The following is a 25,963-nucleotide window of genomic DNA, read 5'->3' as shown; positions in this document are numbered from 1 at the left end:
GCTTGTTTCCTAGGCAACCAGCCAGCTCCCCTCCCTCTCACTTACCCCGGCAGGGAGCCAGCTTACTATACTAGCAGAACAGGTCAAACGGAGATCAATCTTGGACAAATCAGTGCTTGAGGGAACTTTAATGAAAGCAAGAAAAAAATGCGGTGCAAGAACAATGCAGAGGGGTTCTGTTCCAGGCAGTTTTGCCTTGTACAAGTAGAATGAAGTCATCAGGTCAGAGTTTTAACTGGCATTATTTCAAGCATTGTTCCAACCCCTTCGTTTTACAATAATGAATCTGAACCCTAGAGGTTAAATGACTTGGTGGCTCAAGGTCACACCACTGAAGCAGAGCTGCAGCTAGAACGCTGGTGTCCAAAGTCCCAGGCCAAATCTCCCTCTACTATATTACACTAACATTGGGAGGTTTAAAAAAAGAAAGGGGGAATACAAAGGGTGATTTTTTCCATAAATTAAATCAACTTGAAAAGCCAGGCATATGTGGAGAATCAGAGGCCACTAACATTGTTAGAAAGAGGAGGTTTAAAAGCTGGTTAAATCTGAATAATAAAAAATACCGGTATGTACAATATTGTAAAAAAGATGGCATTCGTGACTACTGGGCTGGCAGGGCAGGGGGCAGTTGCATGCTGGGGGTGGGCTGCATGGGCTGCCAGCTCTCTTGGGTTTGGAGGATGCGGTACAGCTGCTTCAGTTGAGCAACGATGTTATCTTTGATGTCTGGAGTTGAGATCTGCAGGCGGACACTGCCACTGTCAAAGGACCGTGTAAAATCACCAGAAAACATCTCGTAGATCATCCGAGCGACCACTGGAATGACCTGTTCAGGACACAGAGCACACAGGTATTCACTGAAGAGAAGGGATTTTTAAATAGCAGGAGGGACTCAAGATGATAGAAAAAACTAGTGAGGCCCCAGGGAAGCCCCCAACCCTTATGTCTAGATACAGGGTATGCCTTCTTCTCTCTGGACCATCCTGCTAAGTTTCACTCTAGAATTTGGTTCAAATGAAGGTAGAGAACCTATATGTTTCATTGCATCACATGCCTAAATAAACAGCTGCTTATTTAGTAAGACTTACCCACATTTCATCTGTTGACTATCTTTTCTACAAGTCCAGGGACCAAACCCAAGAGGTCTTGCTGCCACTTACTAAAGTAAGGTTACATTCTTAAAAGCAACTCAAAAGGTTTTTCTAAAAGAACTGGAAAGGATCATATCCTGTTAGGTTTCAGAAAGACTCTAATGTCAGTAAGAGAATGCAAGATAAGGTCTTCACTAAGCCAGTCATCCACTTTGAGGACCCTGTGTGCTCCAGTTTGGTCCTACTTTGATAGGACCTACTTGATTCTTACAATATACAAAGCTTGAGTCCGCTGTTCTATCTGATGGGATTAAAATGCACACATGCTGATGGATCTTTGCTCAGCACAACCCTAGTCCTAGGGGCTAAAGCACTGGTAAACAGGCAAAGAGTTGTTGATACAGCTTTATAGCCTCACCTGAACCAAGATGAGTTTCCTTTCCAGGGGTTTCCCATCTGGCCATTCTTCCCCAAAGCATAAGTAGATCTCAAATGGTGGCTGCTTCTCTATCTGTCCTTTCTGGTGGGCAATGAGATCTGCAGAGGGTGGAAGAGCAAGTTTGGTGTACTGGGCCATTCCATATCCACTCAGTAAATACCATCTTCTGTGCTGTCCAGTATAGTGGTCACTAGCCACATGTGGCTATTACATTTAAATTAATTAAAATTAAATAGTTCCTTAGCCATATGAGTCACAATTATGTGCTTAATTGCCCCATGTGGTCTATTGTGGACAACACAAATAAAGAACACTTTTATCATGTCAGAGGGTTCTACTGGATATCACTGAACTAGACTTGGGGTTCAAATTATATTATAAAATCCACATCTCAGTGCTCTCCCTAAATTTGTCTGCTTGAATTTGCCACCCAGATATTTCCCAAATGAGAAGAATATGTTTTGCTGATTATGATGAAGCCAACTTCCAAAGTTAAGGTGGCACTGATGGCATTTGGCGGTAATGACAAGGCTGTCTCCCTCTTCTACCACTAAAGGAGCCATAACCAACCTAAAAATAGTTTCCAAGTACATAGCTTTGGAGTGGAATGCCCTTCTTTGTTGCCCAGGCCACTTTCATTTCCAGAACTAAGGTTCTCTTCTACCTTCACTTCCTCCAGGAGTTTTTTGTTAAGATCTTTGCAGATCCAGGAAAGCGGGTAGGGAAGGTGGAAAACCTACTTCTGGGGAGAAATTCCCAACCATCCACCTTCTGAAAAAGACTTACCACTAAGGAATGTTTCCAGGCAAAATAGTTTGACCTTCTTTTGTCTCTCAATCAGGTTGGGGGCAACAAGCGATGGGGCACATGGCCCAGACCAGTACACCTTGCACTGGCACAGCCTGATGGCATAAATGGCATGACCGCTGACCTCCAGGATCAGTCCTCTGTCCATGACGTCTAGCAGCTTACTGGTGAACAGCTTCTGCTTCTCATTGGTGATATGCTCTGGACCAGGGAACTTGACCTGCTCCAGGCTGACAGGACCAAAGAGCTCCTCTTGGTCAGGCATGGGACCCAGGTCCCCATAGAAGAGCCGGCAGCCCTGCGGGTTGCTCACGGTCATGGTCTGCCCATATTCCTTTCCACGGTACTGAAACTTGATGTCCAGGTCAGTCACTACAAGGTGAGAGAGGACAGTGAGAGTTCTGCTTTAATGCTCTGCCTGTCTATTCCCGAGACTCATGCAAGTCCATCAAGATCAAGCCACCTTTCAACCAGCATTCAGGAAGGTCACTACCAGTTACCCTTCCTGCAACAAAGGAAGACATCAACCTTTCCTGTAATATTCACTCAAAAGGCTGCCTTAGAAGCAGACAGTTCAAGGTCCATGTATACTGTCTCTGTTTAATCATTACACCCTAAGGGCTAGAATTTCTCCAAGCAAACTTCTGGGTCCGGTCTCCTCATTTATACTGACTGAGTCTTCACATCAGTAGGCATCGGAAGCAGCTAAAAACTAACGTATCTGGTTTGTGTCTCATTTTTGGCTCATTTTTTAAAGAAATCAGAAGAATAAGAAAAAATACCAAGCCATCTTGTCTTTCTGAAAATTACACACATGCACACACTCTGTGGATTTGTTCTAATAATTTACCATAAAGGGACACAGCTCATGGCAAAGTAAATGTTCACTCATCAAGCCTCAGTTGAACCCTATAGGTCTTATGAAAGCTATTAGCCTTTTGGACAAAATACCAGCACTCACATCTCCCCCCTCCACCCCATCCCTACTACCACCATGTAGAGTGTGAAAGGGAGATGGGGCAGTGACATTGATTCTTCATTGAGATCAATTTGTGTTCAATTCAGAGAGATTTTCTTTCTTCCAAAAGCCCCTCAAAATCCAAAACCTTCTTGATCAAATCCATGGCCATTAATTTTCCTATTCCTCAACTGCCCTTATGCCCAGATCCCCTAGCCAAACTGATTAACCCAGGCTTTCCACCCACCTAAGAGGTGAGTAACCTTGTGCTGCAACTGATCAGAGCATCCCCATGGGCAGGTAGATATGAACTAATGTTTCTTTACTTCTTCCCTGATGACTCATTGGCCAGCCAGGAACCAGACACAGAGGCTGCCTATAGGACAGGTAGCTATTCTATACATGGCAAAGAAATGGAGGCAGAAGGTGGGGCAGGGAAGGGACTATAATAGGAGCTGAAGACCCAGCTAGAAAGATCCCACTTACTTGGGAGAGAGCTGATCCACAGCTCTGGAGAGCTATAGAAGGGCTGTATAGGTGCCTGGGGTACATCTATTTCCAGAGGTTCAGTTTTGGGCCACACTGCTTCAGGGCTGCAGTTGCCCACACTGGCTGGTGCCATGGGAGAACCTAGAACAGAAAGATGTGCATGAGCGGGCAGGGGCACCATGTATGTACATCACCTAGCTTGGGGCTTTAAAACCTAACAAGGTCAATAGACAAGAATCAAACACTAGACTATGACTCAGTGTGGCAGCCCATCAATGATTCCCACAACTAACACAATAAGAAATAAAGTTCCCCTGCTTCTACTTCCTAATCATATTAGTTCTCCCATAGACTCATAGTTCTGAAAATGTGCATTTTGCTGAAGATTACCAGACATGTGAGTTTTCTCTGGGGTTATATTAGAATAAGCAATAATAAAAGGTTCCCTATCACAGATTTTCACCCCAGCAATTACAAAGTTGGTTGTCTTCTATAAAATGAACTCAACTGAATTAGCTGATTAGCTCTGAGTGTCTAGAAATTCCATTAAAAACAAATACTTTCACATGCACAAAACATCTGGAAGGATACCCAAAAATCTGAAAGCATCAGTTTCTTCCAGGGAAACCAAAGGGGGGTTCAGAGACAAAAAGGAAGGAAAACCTTTCAACTGATTACCTTTTTGTACCATTATGAATTTTAAACCATGTAAGACCAATATTTATGCAAAAGTATCCAATTAAAGCTTTTAAGAAAGAAAATGAAATACCCATCCTATTTTCTTGCTATTCTCAAAGTTGGTTCACTCCAAAGTCTACAGATTTCTCTTCCTAGCCTCACCTCTTAGGCATCTATTCTTCAACAATTCTTCTTCCTCTGCCCCAACAGCTCTGAAATCATAGAAGTTAATGTTTCTTCGACCCTTCATGCAAAAGCCTGGTTAAATCTACGTACCCATTTTACTTTTTTGTTTTTATTTTTTTATTTTTAAAGATTTATTTATTTGAGAAAGAGCAAGTGCAAAAATGGGGGGAGGGGCAAAGGGAGAGAGAGAGTGAACCCTCAAGCAGACCCCCCTGAGCAGGGAGCCCAACTTGGGGCTCAATCCCAGGACCCTGAGATCATGACATGAGTTGAAATCAAGAGTCGGACACCCAACTGACTGAGCCACCCGAGTACCCCTACTTTTTAAATAGATATCCCACATCTTCCCAGAAAGGATCCAAAGCAATCCATAATATAAGGCCACACAACATTCACTTGAGTAAAACATGAACAGAAATTGGAAATCAGGATCCTGGAAATAGGTCGCATCCTTTTAAGGGGTGAAAATACCAGAATGAGTCAGCCAAGGATTTGGGAAAGGATCTCATATTTCCAGATATCCAACTCAAATCACTAAATGGGAATGTAGCATGTGGCAATATAGACCTGAAGGAGCTCAATGATATTTTTCTTTTAGTTTTTTAAATTTTCAATGACATTTTTCTTAACTCATCACTTGGTTGTAAAGATATAAATGGCAGGTTAAGTGAAGGAGGGCAAGTGGACAGATAATAAGAGTCATTTCCTGATTCTCAAAGGTAAGGGAAATGACCTAAAGTAGGGGACTCCAAAATCCCAAAGGAATCATCTTGATAAATCTTCTAAGTGGCACAAGTTCTTATTTGACCCATAGCAGCCAGATGGAACTAGAAACGCAGTGACGACCTTCTCAACTAGGAGCATTTCAGTGGGCAGATCGAGTGAAGATGCTGAAGAGCACTTCACCTTGTGTTTGAGCACCCTCAGAATGTGCACTGGACAGTCAGTACCTGCTCTGTCCCAGTGACCTTCCAGCCTCTCAACTCATTTTTCCTGGGAGGCTGAATTCAAAGAGTTCATAGAAGAAGCAAGAAGTCTCTTACAGATAAATTCTACCAAAGCCTAGTATTAAGAGGTGTAGAAACCACAAGTTTCCCATGATCTAGCCTTAGCAGGGCAGACTCTGTTAAGAAAGTGACACAAAATTTATACCAAGGGAAACAGTGGAAGAGTTTACCAATAATTTGTCAAAATAATATCTACACGTGGCCCCGAGGAAATCAGTGAAATTTATAACAACTGACTTGTATGTGGGATTGAGAATGAGTTTGTTTAATTTCTCTGAATTATCTCTTAGATTCAGAAGACGTTCTCTATGCCTGGAAGCCGCCCACTGGGATAACTGGGCCAGCAGAGTTCCCTCGTCTGTGACCCCTACTTGCTAGTAGACCAGCAGCTTGGCCGCAGGGCCTTGTCACTGCTCCCAGTGCAGTAGGGGCTGAGGGGTCACTCAGTAGTTGCCAAGTCAAAGCCCGTTCCATCCTCTTCAATCTTCTCTACCACCTACCACCCCCACTCACCATTGATGTTCAGGAAGGGGAAGGTGTCCTGGATGGGAACATGGTGTTGTGACTGATCAAGCTCATCTTCCTCATCTTCTTCATCTACGTCATTATCCTTCTCATCCCAAGGAGCAGATCCAGTGGATCCTAACCAAGAAACGGACAGAGAAGCCTGCGAGTGAGCCACTAGTGTTGCACTGTCATCCTTGCAGCTGATCCACTGTACAGGCTAGGTACTATTACTGGTAGTACAGAGGCTCCCCTGGGTTCAGTGTGCACCCCTAATGCCCTAGCCCAAAAGAGTGGTAACCTCTGGCTCTACCTCCTCCTACTGAGCTCTAATGTAAGCTCTCTTCCCTTCCCCTACCCAGGAGCTGCAGACCCTATCCCCTTCCCTAGAAATTTCTTAATTCCTACTTTAAACGTCTTGCTACACTTTAGCATCCCTTTTAAGGACTCAAGGACACCAACTTTTCCCCTTTGTAAGCTTAATGTGAGGGCAGCCCTTCCCTCTTGGCAGGGCCTCACTAGATCCATTGGAGGACAAGTCTAAGTTATCTGGCTCTTGGTATTTGCTAAGCATGGGGTAAATAGGAGGATCAGGTGGTATTCTCTTAGAAAAAGTACCCTACAAATTAAATAATCACTCATCCAACATTTACAAAGGGAACTTAATAGCTTTTAAATGTCATGTCAATTGGGTCCTACAATAGTCTTTGAGGTAGGCAGGAAAGATGAGAGCCCAGATTATACCACTGAAGAAACTGAGGCTCAAAGGTCAAATGACTTGATTCCATGTCTGACAAGGAGCAAAGTGATAAGAGCCAGGTTTGGAACTCAAACCTCCTAAGTTTTAAGTCCTCCATTTTTGAAACCACCTGACCTCTCCGCTCAGTGTTGAGTCCCAAGGGAAGCTCTTTCTACAGTAGGACTCTATACTCCCTCTACTTTCTCATGCTTTAAACAGTCGGGCTAGTAACTATTCCCCTAAGTGAACAAGAAGATTTTGCTGACTTTATATCTTTGGGTCTCTGGGTCCTTCCTAGGGAAAGGCTTTCTTGCTTTGTAACTAAACTTTGTAAGCAATGTTCAAGTCAATTCTCTCTTTAAGAGTCCAGCCCAGAACCTGGCTTACTGTCCACCTGTTCCGCCAGCAGCTGGGGCTCACCTGGGTTAATGATCGATCCCTGAGGCTGGGGGATGTCACACACTTGATATATCTTCACTGGGTTCATAGGTACTTCCTTGGTGCCATCGTACATCAGGTTGAATTCCCTGCTCTTGTTGAGAGCACAGCGGAGCTGGGCCTTCCATTTAGCTGGGTCAGGGTCATCCACCCCTTCCTGGTACTTCCCTGTCTCCACAGCCCAGGCCTGAGGAACAGGAAACCGCAGTGAATGCCTGCTGTTGCCCAGGAACACTGCCAAGTGTGCTCACCCTCTCTCATATACACATGCACATGACATCCCCCTTTTCTGCATCAAACACAACGTCCTGAAGAAAGCATTGAAGTCTGAGATGATGTTAGCAGTGGGGGAGAGTGGATATCCCGTGAGCATCTGCCTGACTGCCCTGCCATCCCAACCCCACTTACAGAGCCTGCAGCAGGAAGCACCACCCTCAGGACCAGGCCAGGCAGGGCCCGAGGGAAATTAACCCATATGCAAACACGATCTTTCTGAGAGGAGGAGCCTTATCTCAACTGTTGGTGCCAGCACCACCTGTCAAGAGTGGCTATAATAAGGGTTGAAAATAAAGAAAAGTCTGGAAAAAAGACAGTTCACCCTTGAACAATACAGGGGTCAGGAATACTGACCCCCTGTACTGTCAAAAATCCACATATTTTTGACTCCCCAAAACTTAACTATCTTACTGTTAACAGTTGATTAACACATATTTTGTATATTATAGACTACATTCTTACAATAAAGTAAGCCAGAGAAAAGAAAATTCTATTAGGAAAATCATAAGGAAGAGAAAATATAATTTATATTACTGTATTTATTGAAAAAAAAATCTGCACATAAGTGGACTGGTGCAGGGGTGCCTGGCTGGCTCAGTCAGAAAAGCATGCAGCTCTTGATCTCCAGATTGTGAGTTCAGGTATAGAGATTATTTAAATAAATAAATAAACTTAAAATAAATAAATAAGTAGACCTGTGTAGTTTCAACTCATGTTGCCCAGGCGTCCACTGTATACACCAAAATGCTAAGGGTAACTTTGGATAGCAGGATTTCAGGTAAAATTTTTTTTGGCTTGTTTTTCACATTAATTACTTACATAATAAGACAAAGAGAGACGGCATGTGATATGAAGAGTTTGGCCTTGGCGTTCCCTCCCCCTACATTCTTCAATCTGATGCATAAATAATTGTAGAAAACACGTGCCTGGAGGAGGGCAAGGCAGCATAGTCTGGGAGTTCAACTGGAGGTGGAGGGCCTCATTCAGCTGGCCCCATGTCCGAGGAAACCCCATCCCCTGCCCTTCCCTAGTTCCTCAAAGTCCCACTTCATTGGAAATACTTCGCTGCAAACACCAGCGGCTGGCGGCATGAGCTAAAACCACTTTGGCTCCTCCTCTCTGGTTTTCAGTTTCTGGGTCCAAAGGCATGTATGTTTCTGCTCACGGGATATCCACTCTCCCCCACTGCTAACATCATCTCAGACTTCAATGCTTTCTTCAGGACGTTGTGTTTGATGCAGAAAAGGGGGATGTCATTAGCAGAGTCCTCGAGACCAGGAAGTATACCCCAGCTTGTTCAAGCAGACAGGGCATGTGTCCAGTCCCGACTCCCTGCCTCTGCTTCTGACCTCAAGCTGAAATGGAAATTTTCTGCCCCATCCTTTGAGATCTCTATCTCCCTCAGTCACTCCCCCCCCCACCCCCAGAGCCTGATGATCATGAGGAAGCGTCTTCCAATACAAATTTAAATCCTTCTCTTCTAGAGAAGGGCCATATGCACCCCAATGTTCATAGCAGCATTGTCCACAACAGCTAAATTGTGGAAGGAACCGAGATGCCCTTCAATAGACGAATGGATAAAGAAGATGTAGTCCATATATACAATGGAATATTACTCAGCCATCAGAAAGAACGACTACCCAACATTTGCAGCAACATGGACAGGACAGGAGGAAATTATGCTAAGTGAAATAAGTCAAGCAGAGAAAGACAATTATCATATGGTTTCACTCATTTGTGGAACATAAGGAATAGCAGGGAGATTGGTAGAAGGAAGGGAAGAGTGAAGGGGAGGTAAACAGAAGGGGGAATGAACCACGAGAGACTATGGACTCTGGGAAACAAACTGAGGGCTTCAGAGGGGAGGAGGGTGGGGGATTGGGCTAGGCCGGTGATGGGTGTTAAGGAGGGCACGTACTTCATGGAGCACTGGGTGTTATACGCAAACAATGAATCATGGAACACTACATCAAAAACTAATGATGTACTGTATGGTGACTAACATAATAAAAAATCAAAAAAAAAAATCCTTCTCTTCTAATTCAGGCTCACTTCTTAGACTTGGGGGCACCTGCATTCATTTTGCAGTACAGAATGAAGAGGTCAGACAAAGTGGTGCTGCCCGAGGTGGCTGTGCTGGCACCATTCCATCCAGCTCCCTACAGGGGATTTCAATGTCATTGGTCTGCAGTATCTGAAAAGCACATATCCAGTTGTGCCTGGTGGTACCTGACTGCTACCTCACCACATTTTCCCTTCCGTTTATTTGATCCCCTGTGCCCACTCCCACGCTGGCCCCACCCAGCTGGCTTGGGCTGTGCTGACTTTGGCACAGGTCGACATATTTCTGTGGCTCCCTAAATCCCTGCCCCTCCGTGGAGAGCAGCCAGACTAAGCCAGAACCACAGCCCCAGCCTTCTTGCTCACAACACAGCCATTCCTTCTCAGGGCCCACTCCGATGGTGCAGCAGAGGGTGGTACCCACCACTTGGCAATCACTGCGATTTATGAACGTGACTTACTCAAACCCATTCTGAGTCTTGCTTCTGACACTCAGGTCACTATGCAGGTCCCTTCTTCTCTTCCAGAAATGGAAGTAACCGCTGCATTTTAATGGCAATTCATGAGTCCCTCCCCACACATTATTTCACTCAATTCTCACGACAATCCTGCGAGTCAGGCAAGACTGGTTTCATCCCCATTTTAATGAATGGGAAGCTGAAGCCCAAAGAGATGATATGACTTGCTCAAGAGCATACATGCAATTGATAGTAGTAGGATTTGAAACCAGCTCTTCTAATTCCTGGTCAGAAAGGGGTATATGGTAATGGGGGAGCAGAGAGGCTCGGGTTCAAATCCTGACCACACCCCTTATTGGCTGCATGATTTCGGCAAGTTATTTGGCTCCTCGGAGACTCGGCCTCTGCATCTACAACATGAGAGTAATACCTCCCTTACAGAGTTGCTGAGAATTAAATGAGATAATGGACATGGGATACAGAGCAGGCACCCATTTAATGCTACTGCCCCCCCTTCCTGCCCCCACATATCCTGCCCAAGGCTTGTCAGAGCTTGAGATCTGTGAAAGCACCCTCACTCTTCACCTGACTTCCACGGCCCTCCTGCAGCATTCTGCAACCAGAGATACAGATATAAATAAGACAAGCTTCCTGCAGCCACCTTTTTCTCAAGCCCTACGCATGCAGATAACTCTCATGAGTGAGGCTTTCAGGAATCAGCCCCAGCCACCAGCGGCAAATCCAGATTCAGACCAAGGCCATGACCAGAGGCTAGCTGGGCTAGGGCTGGGCTGGTTTACAGACGTTTTCCCTAGCACTTTTTAAATTAAAAGTGCTCATTTACTTTCTTTCTAAGTACTCTCAGGCCAATTTTCCCTCTACCTCTTGTATCAATATCTGATATAACCGAGTTGGGTGGGAAACACCTCTAGGACGGCTCTCCTTGGAGGGGTGAGCCAACCTCTTCTGATCCAATCTCAGCAAGAGCCCAGGGCATCAGTCTTGAGAGACCCAGGGTAGGGACTGGATTTCATTATGACTTCCAGCTNGGGAAAGAGGGCTAAACTCACTTCTCCGTGTCTCAGGGATGCAGAAACGAAAGCAACTCATGAGATGGAAGGCTGACCAGCACAGAGACGTTGGTCTGAAGCAGAGGCACAGGGGCCAGAGTTAAAAACCACATAACACCCCTCCCCATGACCAGCTTCTCACCTACTTCTGTCTTCGGCCAAGCTTTGGCTTCACTACATTTTGTAAAATGCCATGTGATTAAATCTTTTTTTTTTTTTTAAAGATTTTATTTATTTATTTGACAGAGATAGAGACAGCCAGCGAGAGAGGGAACACAAGCAGGGGGTGTAGGAGCGGAAGAAGCAGGCTCCCAGCAGAAGAGCCTGATGTGGGGCTCGATCCCAGAACGCCAGGATCACGCCCTGAGCCAAAGGCAGACGCTTAACGACTGCGCCACCCAGGCGCCCCCATGTGATTAAATCTTGCTTTAAGTAAATAATTCTCACATCAGAGCTCTTTTTTATTTAAGAAAACATACTTGTGGAATAAAAACTTGTACTAAATGACTATTAATTTTTAAGCAGAGGTTATGGATGGGGCAAGATATTTTAATATCAAAAGAAAACCTTGCAGAGGGCCCTCTACACCCACTGTACAGGCAATGTTAGGAGCCTGCTAACACTCAGTAGTTCTGTCCTGGTCTGGAGAGTCATTCCCAGGCCCAAGCACCTCTCTTCATAGCAAAAGCCCTGAGTGAATGAAGAGCAAGAGTCATTTGCTGACCCTTGGGAGCTTCTGGAACAACCACACCAATACAGTCATTTGCAGTTTAGCCAACTGCACCTGGGATCTTTGGGGATGTGAGTTGAGTACCTGCAACCAATGGGAAAGAATAAACAGCCTCATAGACATGCCCTAGCAAGAGAAATTACTATGCCTAAGTTTGGGTACCCCCTTCATAAACATTCTCTCTGATGCATCAGCATTTTGGATCTAGCGTATTCCTCATGCCAAAATAGAAAACAGAACAAAACAACAACAACCAAAAAACCCAGAGAGCCCCGACAGAACTGGAAAACATTTTAAGTCAGATGGTGGAAGAAGTCCTTTACCTTGAAAATGGTATTTTCCTCCTCTTGTTGGGGGCTATGCCGGGTGGCATGTTTCCAGGGAATCTGGAAGCGTTTGGAGTCCCTGTGTAGCCAGATGAGCCCGGGGTACAGGCCACTATCCACCTGGGCCACCAGCCAGGGCTTCAGCCGAACTCTGCGGGGGTGGAGGGCCATGATCTGGGGGATTGGGGGGGAGGGTAAAGAGTAGGGAGAGCAGGAGAATTAGGCCAGCTTCTGGGAACTTTTCCCAGCCACTGTTCCCGTATGATAGAGCTACAGTTTCATTAGATTACAGCAAAGAAACTAAATATGGGAATAAACTGTGCCAGGTGGGGAAGAAAAGAAAAGAGGTTAAAAGGTTCTTTTGATTCTTATTCCCAAGCCATTTATACTTCATGTTCTAGCCAAATCAGACTTATCATGTAAGTAGATCACATTTCTTCTGTTTAAATCCTGAAGCAGGAAAAAAAAAAAAAAAAAAAAGATGACGTCATCCCTGCTGGAACACAGTTCTTCCTGAAGAACCAAGGGCTTTGGAAGAGAAGTGAAATTGCTCTTTTCAATCTCATCTCAGGAGACGGGAGAAAAAAAAGTTATGGAAACAGCAAAGATAGGGGCAAGAATTTGAAGCACACTTTCTTTTTAGACAAGACAACTAAAGGTGATCGAGAATATTTTAGTAAGAAATGACGCCATCGTGGTGAGAGAGGAGGAGGCAAGGGGTGGGTCCTGGTTCCAAAGTCCTCACTTACAGAGATGAGCAGGCAGTGTATCCGCGGGGATCCGAAGAGCTGGGCCTCGAGTCAGCGTTCCTTTCTCTGGGTCAGCCAAAGACTCTGTACCAAGAAAAACGGGTCTTGAGTTGGTTATCCACAGGACAATCCAGTGGCTGGAAGGAGACTTGGGAACATGGGAGACAAAGGCTCGAAGGACCCTTCTTGCACCTGAGTCTAGAAAAGTCCAGGAGCCCAAGAATAATCAAACGCTACAGCTCCTCACCCTAGACTGCTAAAAACAATCATAAGACAAGCTCTGCTCATAAGGCCTCCTCCGCCTGGGTCTGTTTACCTCCCCCCAGAGGCTACAGCGAACTCATTGGTTGCACGAGCCGGCCTGGGTAAAGTCTGCAATTGATTCTCATAAAAATACACGCGCATAGCAGATAACATCTGGCAACAGCCAGCACTCACAGCAGGAAACAGAGGCCTGCCCAGGCTGGGTGCCTTTAGGAAAAACTGGTCACTAGAGAATTGTTTGCCTGGGATGTTGTGTTTAGATTTTTTTTGGTGTGATCCTTTTACTTTGTTTTTACTTAAGATGAGGCCTGCAAAATCTCATCTGCTCAACAAATACGTGTTTATCAGCCACTGCGTGTCCAGCACTATGTCGGTGAGAAAGCACATCGTTTTCCATCAGACTCCCCGAAGAAATCCACACTGGAACTGCTCAAGCCCCACAATGGCCTGAGGAAAGGAAGATAAATAAGTCACCTTCCCACCCAGGAAGGTCCCCACCTGGATCACGCTTCAGAAACCAAACCAGTTGAGTCAGCTGAAGGCTCCCACTCAGAGGAGCTTAGCTGAGGGGGTGGCCCCTAACACCACTTCCTTCCCCAGCCAGACTCCCAACAAACAGGGAAAACCCAAACCCAACTCAGCTTCTGGCACTTTAAGAGCAAGGCAGAACCTGCTCTCACCTGAGCCTTCTGACCCAATTAACAAGTCCTGCAACTGAAACCTTCCCCCTGGGAGCACAGCTCACAGTGGGCAGGTGAGGTTGGCATGCACTATTCAACTGTCCCCCCACCTCACCCCCACCCCCATGTTCTGGCCTTGTTTAGGTTGTTTTGTAGGGCAGCAAGTCAAGCCATCAAACCAGGGGGAAAACATATACCATATAAGGAGGGGAGAATGCATATTCTCCTAAGGGCAAGTTCTACCTTCTTCTTCTCAGTCCCAGCCTACTGCAAAGGGGATGGAGCAAGGGAAGAGCGAATAGGGAAATGGGCAGCACATAGGTCAGCCTCGTCAGGGACTTTTGAGAATTTCTATTGCAGTACCTGTAAGTCTGTGTCTACGCTTGCCAGACATGTGAGATCCAGTTCTTGACGGACCACAGACTTTGAAGAAAAGGGCTTATCTTAGTTGATCGACAGCTCATCAAGAAAAAATTAAAGCAACCAAGGCAACACAGGGAACTGCACATAGTGATAGGGAAGGAGAAGCAATCTCATAGAGATTGATCGTTAAGATCTAGAGTCTTGGGTTCTCAGCAATCTCTCAAGATGGCACTACACATGAGCAACCCCGCCCTAGCCTGCCTTCCTCCATGCCCCACCTGCACCGCTGCTAACCCTCTCCAACCTCCCGAAAGTCTGCCAAGATCTCCCCTATCTGCCACCCAGTAACTAGGGCTCTAAAAACTGGCAGAGAGGGAAAAGTTGGAAGCAACCAAAAGAACAGAGGAAAATGGCTAATTACATATTCATAGGCTGCCCTATTAAGCAACCATTAACCACGGGGTGTCTGAAGAATTTTTATTGGATTTAGGGAAATGTTTACAACATGAAGTTAAGGGAGAAAATACAGCATACAGTGTTGACTCAATAGTGGTATCTCCATCCTGTAACAGAGCGTGCACTTGCCTTGCAATAAAAGGAATAAAAAAAGGAAAAGCAATAATACACCAGTGTAACAAGACATCCATAATGGTGACCTGGTGATAGGATTATGGGTGAATTTTATACTTGTCTATATACTTTTGTATATGATTCACATTTTCCTACAATATGTTTCAATTTATAATAAAATGAAAAAACAAAACCAAAACCAAAAACGGGGCTCCTGGGTGGCTCAGTCGGTTAAGCATCTGCCTTCAGCTCAGGTCATGATCCCAGGGTCCTGGGATCGAGCCCCACATAGGGCTCTCTGCTCAGTGGGAAGCCTGCTTCTCCCTTTGCCTGCTGCTCCCCCTGCTTGTGCTCGCTCACACACTCTCTCTCTCAGTCAAATAAATAAACAAATTTTTTTAAAAAAGGAAAAAAAACCTACAAGTAGTATTTTTTTAAACACAGGAAGCTAAGATCTTTCTTGGCCATTGGAAGGTATAAAAGATGATGACGTTCAGCTGCTGAGACCATGATACCAACGATACTTTATACCTACATAGGCTTCACAGTATTTTACATGCACTTTTATTTAACATGTTTGATTTCATCCTCATGATCTGGAAGTAGTACTATTGTCATCCCCATTTTATAGCTGGGTTAACTGAGACACAGAAAAGTGCTTCATCTGGGGCTGGGACCCAACACTCCTGAGTCGGAGTACGTCATAGTACTGAATCCTGCCCCAATACCCTGCCTTCCAAGTCCCTCCTTCTGCACACTCACAGTGTAAACCAAAATATTGACAAGATCCCAGCAGCATGAAGGGCCAAGGATGTGGTTAGGGAGGAGACTCCATGATATCCACCCCCAAATACACCTAAATCAGAGTTCTTTTTCAAAACACTCACATCACCCAAATCTCAATGCCCACAGAAACTTAGCCTAGCTGAACTCAGCCCTGGTATCTCTAGCTGCCATCACAGTGAAATTCAAGGCCTGTGTCTCCAACAGGTATTTACCCCGCCAAAGAACAAAGATGCTAACCCATCCTCTCCCCTCACACTGGGCATTGAGCAGGGATACTTTCAACCCCCCCAAGGTGCTGACTGTCCTCTCTCACACACCCATTCCAGGGAGCAGGTCCTCTATAAACACCCCCACTGCCACCTCTGCAGCCCCTGCCCAGACTAGTTTCCAGGGGCACCACTACCTCAAAGCCAAGGTTTGGAGATTGGGCTGCCAATGGTTTGGCTTAGAGTAAAACACACTTGCCAGGTAGTCCTGCTTTTTCCCCTCCCTTGGAGGGAACTAAAGGCCATCTTCCAAGTTCCCCAATCTTTCCTCCATTTAGTTTAGCCCTGCTTACGGGTAAATTCTATGCCTCTCGCCATAATTCCCATGCCCTTCCTCCCTGCTGGATTGAAGTTGGGGGCTGGTGAGAGGGAGCTACAGGGTACTGGGTGCTGCTGTCAGGCATTATGTACACATCTAACCCTAAACTACTCTCCTGGGTCAGCACCAGCCTTCACCAACTCCTACTCAAGCACCTTCTCCCTCTCCCTTCCCTGGATTCCACTTTTGACATCCACTAGGAAAGCAGGGTTAGGACAGAGACGACCCTTTTACTACAAAGCAGGCTCCCTGTAAAGAGTGGCACCCCAGGCCTCCTTTCCAGTCAGGCCTGGGAGACTTTCCCCATTATTCCACACCCACCCTCCATCCCCTTCAGGCGAAGAGGGCCTCACCCCCCCGGAGCAACCACACCCAGCGCCACCCTCCCGAACACCAAGCTTGGCTACTTGGAGATCCATGGGTGTCTCCGAGGCCCCAGATAGGGGCCTGACTGCTAAACAAATTCAAGGAGAAAAAACAAACTGGCTAGAGCTCCTGGCCGCCCTATCGCCGTTTCCCCAAACACCCACCAGGACCAAAGGCCCGCGGGCCTGGGAAATCCCCTTTGGGACACAGGGGCCAGCGGCCCAGCGAGCTGGTAAGTCCGGAGGGTTGGAGGCGCCGCCGCTCTATCCTATGGTGGGTGGGCAGGGGCCGAGAGCGGCACACTCCGGTAGGGCAGGGGGGGAAAGAGAATAGAGAGAAGTGTGGGCTCGGGAGGGGCCCCGCGCTCCGGGGCCAGGACCGCCCAGAAGCTACCTAAAGCAGGGCGACAGGCACCCAGCCCCAGAAGGTCTCCCCAAACAAACAGATGTTCTCAAGCAAGGTTCATAACCGCACAAACTCAGGGGCGGGTGTGTCCCCAACCCCCCACCCCCTTCCAAAGCTAATGTTCAGAAGTTAGCGACTCACCTTTTCTCAATCCGGCGACCAGAAGCAGACGTCCCTCCGAACCACGTCCCCAGTTAAGATCACCCACCGCCACCGCTTTCCTTGACCGGCTGGGCAAGCAACACCGGGCTTTGCGCAGGTAGAGTCTTCGAGCTCCGCTCCCAGTCCCGCACTAGCCCTTACCTGCCCGACTCAGGTGCGCCGAACTCACGTCAGCGCCTCGCCCTGCGACGCCGCAGCCCCCTCTGCCGTCCGGCCACGCCTCCCAGGTATGGCCACGCCCCCTCGCGTTCAGGATTGGCGGGTTACGAGAAATAGGATACTCTGTGCTCCTGGGCGCCCCAGCGCCGCCCAGCCCCTTTCCCACCTCACTCTCCGGCTTCTAACCCCGGCACAGAAAATTCTCAGACTCGCGTCCGGACCTCATACCTCGGGGCTGGTGGTCTTGGAAACACGGAGGTCAGATCTAAAGTGGAGAAGGTGCCTCCCCTTTCCTCTTGTCCCATAGTTACCCTGTGGTTTGGAGACAGTTTACCACAAATAAGGGTTGAAGAGATTCTGGGCTGGCCCTATTACCTGTGGGCCTGTGTAAATGAGTGGCATATGGAAAAGGGACTCAGGACACTTAGTCCCGTGGGGGAAGAAGCCCTATGGCTTCCAGGGCAGGAATTCTGCCTTTATTCTGCCTCTGACCTGAGTAACTGTAAGTTACTTGGCTTCTTGGTTTCACTTTTCTCGTCTTTTCAAGGAGAATAATATTTGCTGCCTTTTCCAGTCACTATCTGGTAATGATTAAAAGCATGGGCCCCGGAGCTATTAGGATTCAAACCCCAACTCCATCAGTTACTACAGACTTGGAAAAGTTTCTTAAGCTCTCTGGGCCTCAGTTACTTATTCATACAACAAGGTTAATAATAGTACCCACCTCAAATGGGTGTTGTGGGCGTTCAATAAATTGCTTCCTAAAAAGCATTTGAAGCAGTACTTTGGCACTTACTGAGGGATACATAAATACTTGAAATTTTTGTGTAAGGATAAGAAGTATATACACCTCACAGAATGAGGCGACATCTCCTGTTATTACCTGAAATTCAGGGCCGATATGTCCCCTAACAGGTGTTTGATGAGAGTCCCCTCTCCTTTCCCACCAGAGTGAACCCCAGTCCTTACAGAGTACATGCTTACAGTGGGCTCTGTACCAGTTCATGAGACCCTGAGGCACTGAGCTGGCACAGGTAGGAAGGGGCTTAAGCAAGATACTTAGGTTTTGGAGTTTAAAGCAATGAGTCAGAGACCATGAAGGAGTAGCGTTATGGCTGAATTGTGTCCCTCCCTAAATTTGGATGTTGAAGTCCTACAGCCCCCAATACCTCAGAATGTGACCTTAGTTGGACATAGAGTCTTGACAGAGGTGATCCAGCTAAAATGAGGTCATTAGGGTGAGCCCTAATCAACTAGGGTGTCCTTATTAAAGGACTGGTGTCCTTTTTAAAAAAAGGGAAATTTGGACAAAGAGGCAGACAGACACAGAGGGAAGATGATGTGAAGAGACACAGGGAAAAGACAACCATCTACAAGCCAAGGAGAGAGGCCTGGAACAGACCTTTCCCTCAGAGCCCTCAGAAGGATCCAACCTTATTGACACCTTGATTTTGGACTTCCACACTGCAGAATTGTGAAACAAGACATTTCTGTTGCTTAAGCTACCCACACTGTGGCACTTAGTTCCATTGGCCCCAGCAGACTAATACAGATGTGTTGGAGAACTCCAGATTGGTAATCATGTGGACCTGATTCCTGGTGCCAGTTCAGCTTAGGGACATATCCAGCAAATGGGAAGATAGCAAGTCCCCAAGCCTGACTTAGCCAGCTTCTGGCTTAGCCACTGCTGGTGGGGAACATCAACACAGCCTGCTCTTTACTATGATGAGCTCACTGGACAAGCAGCATCTCCTATTTGGCTCAGGGCTTGGCTCTTGAGACCAAGCAAACCGTCCACTGCAGGTATGTGTGAGGGGTGGGGGGAAGACTACCAGGAAAGCGTTATTTTAAGGGGAGCCAAAAGCCCTATGTCATACAAACAGGAGCCCACACACAGGCATTCATGTGTGCACTGGCAGAAATCCTCATAACTAAGGTGATTTCTTAAAGATTTTCTTTAGAAGACACATACTTTAAAATCAGAAAATCCAAGCCCTTCTAATCCTCTAGTCTGAGGGCAAAACTGACTTAGAGATGTTTGTTGGACCCACACAGTATTTCAAACACCAGTAGATTTCACATAAGCATCCAGATTTTCAGTATCTCTTGAAGAGTCAAATGCTGCGGACAGCCTGGCTCAGCAGTTCCATCCGACACCAGCTGCTCATTTAGACGGAATCCACGTGTTAAATCCAGGACACCCCCACCCTATTGGGTTCACTCATTTACTTTAATTACCTGACCCTGTAGGCATATGAGTTTGCAACTTCTAGTCCATATTCCCCCTCTTCATAGAGGAGAAAACTGAGGTCCAAGGAGGTCAAGTGATTTGCTCCAGGTCATGTAGCAAATTAGACACAAAGCCAAGACTAGCACCCAAACCCTTCCACTTGGGCTCTGCTCAGCATCCCAACCAGAGTCTATTCTGACTGGTGCTGCACTGGTTGTTAATTTTCTTTTTTTTTTTTTAAGATTTTATTTATTTATTTGACAGAGAGAGACAGCGAGAGAGGGAACACAAGCAAGGGGAGTGTGAGAGGGAGAAGCAGGCTTTCCACCGAGCAGGGAGTCTGATGTGGGGCTCGATCCCAGGACCCTGGGATCATGACCTGAGCTGAAGGCAGACGCTTAACGGCTGAGCCGCCCAGGCACCCCTGTTAATTTTTTTTTTAATCACCCATGTATCTAGGCACTGTTGATACTATGGTGAAGAAAACAAAGTCCCAACTCTGGGGTCACTCTACTGAAGAGTCGACGAAAGGAGATGAAGCAGGAGGAGTTAAGGTGGAGATCAGGAAGAAATTCCGGGCTCTTCAAATGACGAGATCCGGCAATAGGCCACCCTGAAGTCTTCTTTTGCTTGAGATACAAGCTCATCTGCTTGGTCTGGGGAATAAGAACGTCTTGTGAGCCCCTCCAAAGGCTCGGGAGAAATCAGTTCTGTGTTCTCAAAAGAGCATTCTTAAGATTCAGAGATCCCCAATGTGGCGTGGGCCTGTGATATTCCCATTGTTTTGCCTTCCATCTCCGATCAGGTAAGGCATTGCTGACTCACTTGTGAGTCTGAGTTTCAGGCAGTGAGATGTGCATTTCAACACAGGGGCATTGATTTATGGCTACAAGGAATCTGGGAATTCCTCTCTCCTGCTTCCAGGCAGCTCCTACTTTGTGAGGACGGGTCTCTTTCACCACCCACAGGCTTTAATCTCTACAGTATCAATCATATGACAATAAAGCTATGTGACCCAAATCCCACTTGTCTTGGCAGTCAGAGGGTGTGGCAACTGGGACTGCTCCCAGTGGTTCAGTACAGTGGAGAACTTAGTGTCCCTCGTGTCAGTAATAGCACTAGACTGGGCTCCTTGTTGGTGGGGCTGTGGAAGAGGCTGAACAGTCCGATTCTGTGCTCTCTCAGAGGAACTCAGACCCCATCCAGCCTTCTAGAAGGCATTTTGGAGCCCATCATGACTGCCGTAAATCCTACCTTGATTTAAATCTGGCTCCATCCATGTGTTTCAAGGTCCTGGGGCTACAGATGAGCTTAACGCTTTGCCGACACTGCAGCCTGAACTGTTGCTCTTCCTCTGTCCCCTTCACCCCTATAGAGGCATCCCAGAGTGTGGCCCAAATTTGAGGCTCATTGAGATTTCTACAGTGAAAGGGGCAGCAGAAATAAATTGATAAATGGATCTCACTTTCCACCCAGGCAATGAAACCGACTTCAGTTTGGGACTTTAGGTGAATTCCCCACTGAAGTGTTTAGAATTATTACTTTCTGACTCTCTTTTTATCCTTGAACCCAGCACTAGAAAGTGTTCTCAAAGAAGCAGCTTTCTTTATCCCAAACTTGGATCTATAGGGAGGAGGCAGAGGGGGGAAGACAAGGCCCAGTAAATCTCTTAGAAGTAAGCTGTCTCCCTGGGGTCCTCCCATCATTCTTTCTCCCCTTCAGTGCAAATCCCAGAGTCCACTTCCACCTGCCCTGGCGAAAGAAGCTTCCATTGGCCCTGCAGACAAAAGAGCTAAATAAGAAACCACCATGAATGTGAAGACTCACAGTGCTGATTTTAAATATGTGGCCCTGTCAGGACAGAGCGGTGTCCCGATTTTGACTCCCTGGTCAGCACCAAACAATATATCCTGTGATTATATGCTGCTGTCAAAGGAGATTGTGGATATGAAAGCTTTCCAAAATTGGTCAAGTGCGGATGGGAGGGATCATCTCTGCGGTTATCTGCTCTTTGTTTTCTTGTGTAAATCATTCTCTGGCCCTAGTTAAGTCCTTGAGGGCAGCAAGGCACAGGCCAGACAGGAACTCTTGTGAGCCAGAAGCTGCTAGCACAGGTCAGGCTCAGGGTAAGCTACGTGAGCACTGGACATGTGTTGACTTCAGAAAAATGAATTATACAGAATCTTATGGAGGACAGCGTGGTTAAGACATTGGACTTCTGTCCAGTAGGACTGATTGACCAAGTGTGTTTATCTCTTTTCCCTCCTCCGATCATTCTAGTACAACCACAAGGTTAAGAGAGGACAAAAAGCATGGGAAGGGGGATGAGAAGGGATGAAAGATTCCAACAGAAATATTAGGAGATGAAATATTATTTCAACAAAAATAGGGAGTAGGGACAGCTGATGTTTTGGTTATAAAGCTTTCAGTGCTCTTTAATTTTTAAAGCAGATAAATGTAATATTTAAGAAAGATATTATCATCACAGACTTTCAAAGACAAAAGAAAAAGCACATGGGAGCCTGGAGACTTGAGTATTAGACCTTTCTTTGGCATTCCGTGACTGCCAAGCTTGTTGCTGCTACTATCTGAGCCTGAGCCCCTCATTGGAAGGAGCTAAACAAATTCTGCAATCACCTTCCAGTTCTAACAATTCCTAGTTCAGTAATTAAATTCCAGAGGCAACACCGATGGCCTCAGAAAACCAACCTATGCTTTGGAATTTGTCAAAACTTGTCTCGAATTTCCCTTTTCTTGGTTTCTAGCTGTGTGAACTAGCTGGACCTCAGCTTACTCATCTCCTGCATGAGGATACTGGCTGTTTCACCGGACGGGCAAGAAGAACAAATTAAATAAATAAAACAATAAAAGGCCGATGCAAATGTTATTTTTCTCCACCATCCTTAGGCAAGGATCTGGCGCAGTTCTGGGCACCAGGCATTCGCTTAATATAAACCTGGAGAATTCAGAAATGAGCTACTATATATTTATTCTTGGGGCAGGGAGGATAGGAAGCAAAACATTTCATTTCTGCTGATTGGATTAGAAGCCAGGTCCAAGTGTAGATCTCAGAGCCTAGGGAATAATTCCTTTGAGGAGATGTAGCTAGGGAAAGGGCGGACGAGGGAGGTTATAAATGTGAGGTTCTTTGACCAAGCAGCCACCCCACCTTGCACCCCACCACCCCTCCAGTGTGGAACTTTCTCTTAACACAGTCCACACACCCAGCCTCAACCTAGATCAGCCTCCTATCCATTACTCGGTGGTTCTGCAGGAAAGCTGAAGATGACATCCACAGGGATTTCCTTGAGCTCCAAGGGGAGCTCTTGAGGGGCTCTGGACTGGCACACTCATTTCCACACTACCAGCTCCCTTCCACGCTAATTTCTCCACATCGCCTAAAGCTTTAGTTGTATAGTATTCAAACATGTCATTCGATCTGGTCCCTGCCCCTAGAAACTTACAACCTGAGCCTCACCTCAATTCCTACAGCCTGAACCCCCATTTGTCTGAGCTAAGCCGAGGCCTGAAAGATGACTGCATGCCATGGAGTGTTAGCCCAATAAGGAAGGAAGGGAAGATGTACCATAAATGTAAGAGTTCAGTGTTGAGCTCATGTAACTCCTAGCCAAGGGAACCCCAGAGTCAAGAGCAGAAAATGTTCAGGTCTTCCCTAAGATTGACTCAGACCAGAGGCCTGAGGCAATCCCACATGAAAAACGCAAGCATCATTCCTTCATTCATCAATCAGTAAATATTTATTGAGCACCTACTATATGCCGGACAAATTCCCTGCCCTCATGAAACTTAACCGCCCCCTATTGTCTTCTTCTATTGGTACTGAAGCCCTGTTTAAACTTTCACTTATATGTCCTTCTACTATTGTGACTACCTCCTCTCCACCAGCTTCCAGGCCCATTCTAATCTATCCTACAGCCCTCTGTGAGCTCTAATCCATTCATTCTTCTGCTCAAAAACATTCTGTGATGTCCCAAGGTTTATTGAATCGAGAAACTATATTCACTTATCCGACAGATGTTTAGTGTGTATCTGTTATGTGCCAGGCTCTGTTCTAGGTTCTGGGGGATACAGCAGTGAGCAAGACAGAAAAGAACTTCTGCTCTCATAGTGCTTATACTTTAGTGGGGGAGACAGACAATAACCAAGACAAATAAGCGAAACAAGTAAAGCATGTTAGTTGGTGATAAGTTCCAAGAAGAACAATAAATCAACAGGGATTAAGAAGGGGAGGGGACAGGGGAGAAGTGAAATTTCACATAGACTACCAGGGAGAAGATGACATTTGAGTAGAGATCTAAGAAAGTGATGGATGGAGCCCTGTAGATAGCAGAGGGAAGATTGTTCCAGAAGGAGGGGCTGGCAAGTGAAAAGGACCTGAGGTGAGCACATGCTTGCCCATTAAAGGACGGGCAGGGAGGTCAGAATGAAGTTCAGTGGCTGGAAGAGTGAGGAGCAGGGGGAGAGTGTTAGGATATGAGGTCTGAGAGATAATGACTTTAGCTTTTACTGTGAGGGAGACAGGGAGCCACTAGGAGCTTTAGAGTAAGAGCAACATGGGCTGACTTACTTTGCACCATCACTCTGCTGCTGTGTTTAAGATAGAAAGAAGGGAGGGAAAGGCCAAGCAGGGAGACTAGTTGGAAGACCCCTGTCTCACCCTAGCCTGCTTTTCCAACCACATCTCCTACCCTACAACCCTAGTAGACTCTTCCCAGAACACCCACTGTGGCTGCTGGCCTCCTATTCTTGATAAAGTTGCTTCCGCTTGCAATATTAATAATAATACAACTGGAATAATAGCTGCTACTTACTAACCATCCATAACTCCAGTCAAATGGGTTTTTTTTTGAAGTATTATCTAATTTCACTCACAGACATTATTTCATTTAATGTTGATATTTTGTCCCTATGTATTGGGATCGCTGAGGCTTTTTATGAATTGTCACCAATTGGAAGGTCCCTGGGCCCAACCATAAGATAGAGAACAATTGCTCCTCCTTGGGTCTCAAAGGGAGCTATTCCATCTTTGAGGGTCTCCAGCCCATGTGACTCTCTGGGCATTTCCTCACCGGAAGTCTGAACAAATGGGGAGAGAAATGTTGAAGATGACCCTAAAAGATCAGTATCAATTTTTTGGATAGAAAAACTCAAATGACATTTTGGGCAAAGAACATAACATCGCAAATGTTCAGAGGTACCACGTGGGAAGTTCAGGAAACTGCAGTTTGCTGGACGATTAGGGCCCAGCACAAAGTAAGTGTTCAACACATATTTATTCAATGCATACATATGGGGTAGTAATTAGCATTCCTACCTACACTTTAGGAAACTGAGGCTCACAGAAGATAATAGATCACACAGGAAGTGACCATACTCTGGTTCAAGATCAAATCTCTGAACTTGAAATGAGACAAAATGACTCACAAGACAGATGGATTAAGAGTAGAAACGGCTCTTCACCTGATCCTTACACACCCCCATCCCAAGGCTATTCCCACGTGTTACCAAAGTCTTGTGTGAGGCTCCGCCTGGTTTTAACTCCCCTGGGATACTTCTGATCCCACTCTGTGGGACTGTTTTTTCCCTTATTTTGTTCAGACCTAGGAATTAGAGATGAGGCAGCCCACACACCACCTGTCCCTCCCCAGCACAGTGACATCTGCATAGCGTGGAGCTGTTAGAAGCAGCAGTTTCTCCTGGGCCGTTCAGATCCAAGGAAGGACCCACCAGGCCTTCACTGGCCAGGCGCCTGGCTGACAAATCCCTTAGCGTAGCCAGGTAGCTGCCCTGGTTCACTGGTTACAAAACATTATCTGCAGAGCTAGGCATGACTGCTGCATAAATAGAAATGGAAGGAGGAAGGAAAATAGTAGAACCAGTGAGTGGGGATTTGGGGAGATAAAATACTAGTCTTCGAGGCTTCTAAAATAAGATGCAGGATTTCTAATAAGAGCTACTCAGTTGACGTAAAATCAATCCTTGCTTCTGCTGTTTCTTTCTCTAGTCAGACTTAGTCAATCAATAAACATTTATCGTTCAGTGTTCAACATACTTCCGTAACTGCAGGTAATGGTTTAAATGATGCCCATGAACTGAGTGTGTCACACTTCATTCATATAGTCTTGCACTTTTAATTCATGAAGAAAGGATAAAGAAAGAAACATTAGCATGTTTTACCCACCATCACAAGTCACAGGAGAAAGTTGCTCTTCCTCAGTACAATTCTAAGAGTAATTTACTAATATTAACTTTTCTGGAATCTTTCCAGCATCTTGTACTTTGAAGGAAGGGTCATGGTTCTGTGCCCTGCCCTCTGTCCAGGAATCCCCCTGCAGCGTTGCCGGCCAGCCAGCCAGGTTCATC

General features: G+C 46.1%; 1 protein-coding gene across 1 annotated transcript; it reads right to left on the bottom strand.

Annotated features, from left to right (window-relative positions):
• Positions 1-106: 106 nt before the first annotated feature.
• IRF6 (interferon regulatory factor 6) lies at positions 107-17,343 on the bottom strand. The gene is made up of 9 exons (XM_008701192.2): positions 17,170-17,343; positions 13,010-13,093; positions 12,258-12,434; positions 7,322-7,526; positions 6,172-6,300; positions 3,785-3,928; positions 2,320-2,712; positions 1,513-1,631; positions 107-829 (listed from the first exon to the last, which is right to left on the bottom strand). The coding sequence occupies exons 3-9, from the start codon at positions 12,429-12,431 to the stop codon at positions 605-607; spliced, it is 1,389 nt and encodes a 462-aa protein (XP_008699414.1). The 5' UTR covers positions 12,432-12,434; positions 13,010-13,093; positions 17,170-17,343; the 3' UTR covers positions 107-604.
• Between the last annotated feature and the right edge of the window lie 8,620 nt (positions 17,344-25,963).

This window comes from Ursus maritimus, unplaced genomic scaffold (genome assembly GCF_017311325.1).
Source record: "Ursus maritimus isolate PB19 unplaced genomic scaffold, ASM1731132v1 scaffold_2, whole genome shotgun sequence".
Classification (NCBI taxonomy): Eukaryota; Metazoa; Chordata; class Mammalia; order Carnivora; family Ursidae; genus Ursus; species Ursus maritimus.
Note: the sequence above shows the minus strand (reverse complement) of the source record. Positions and strands in the feature narration are given on the sequence as shown.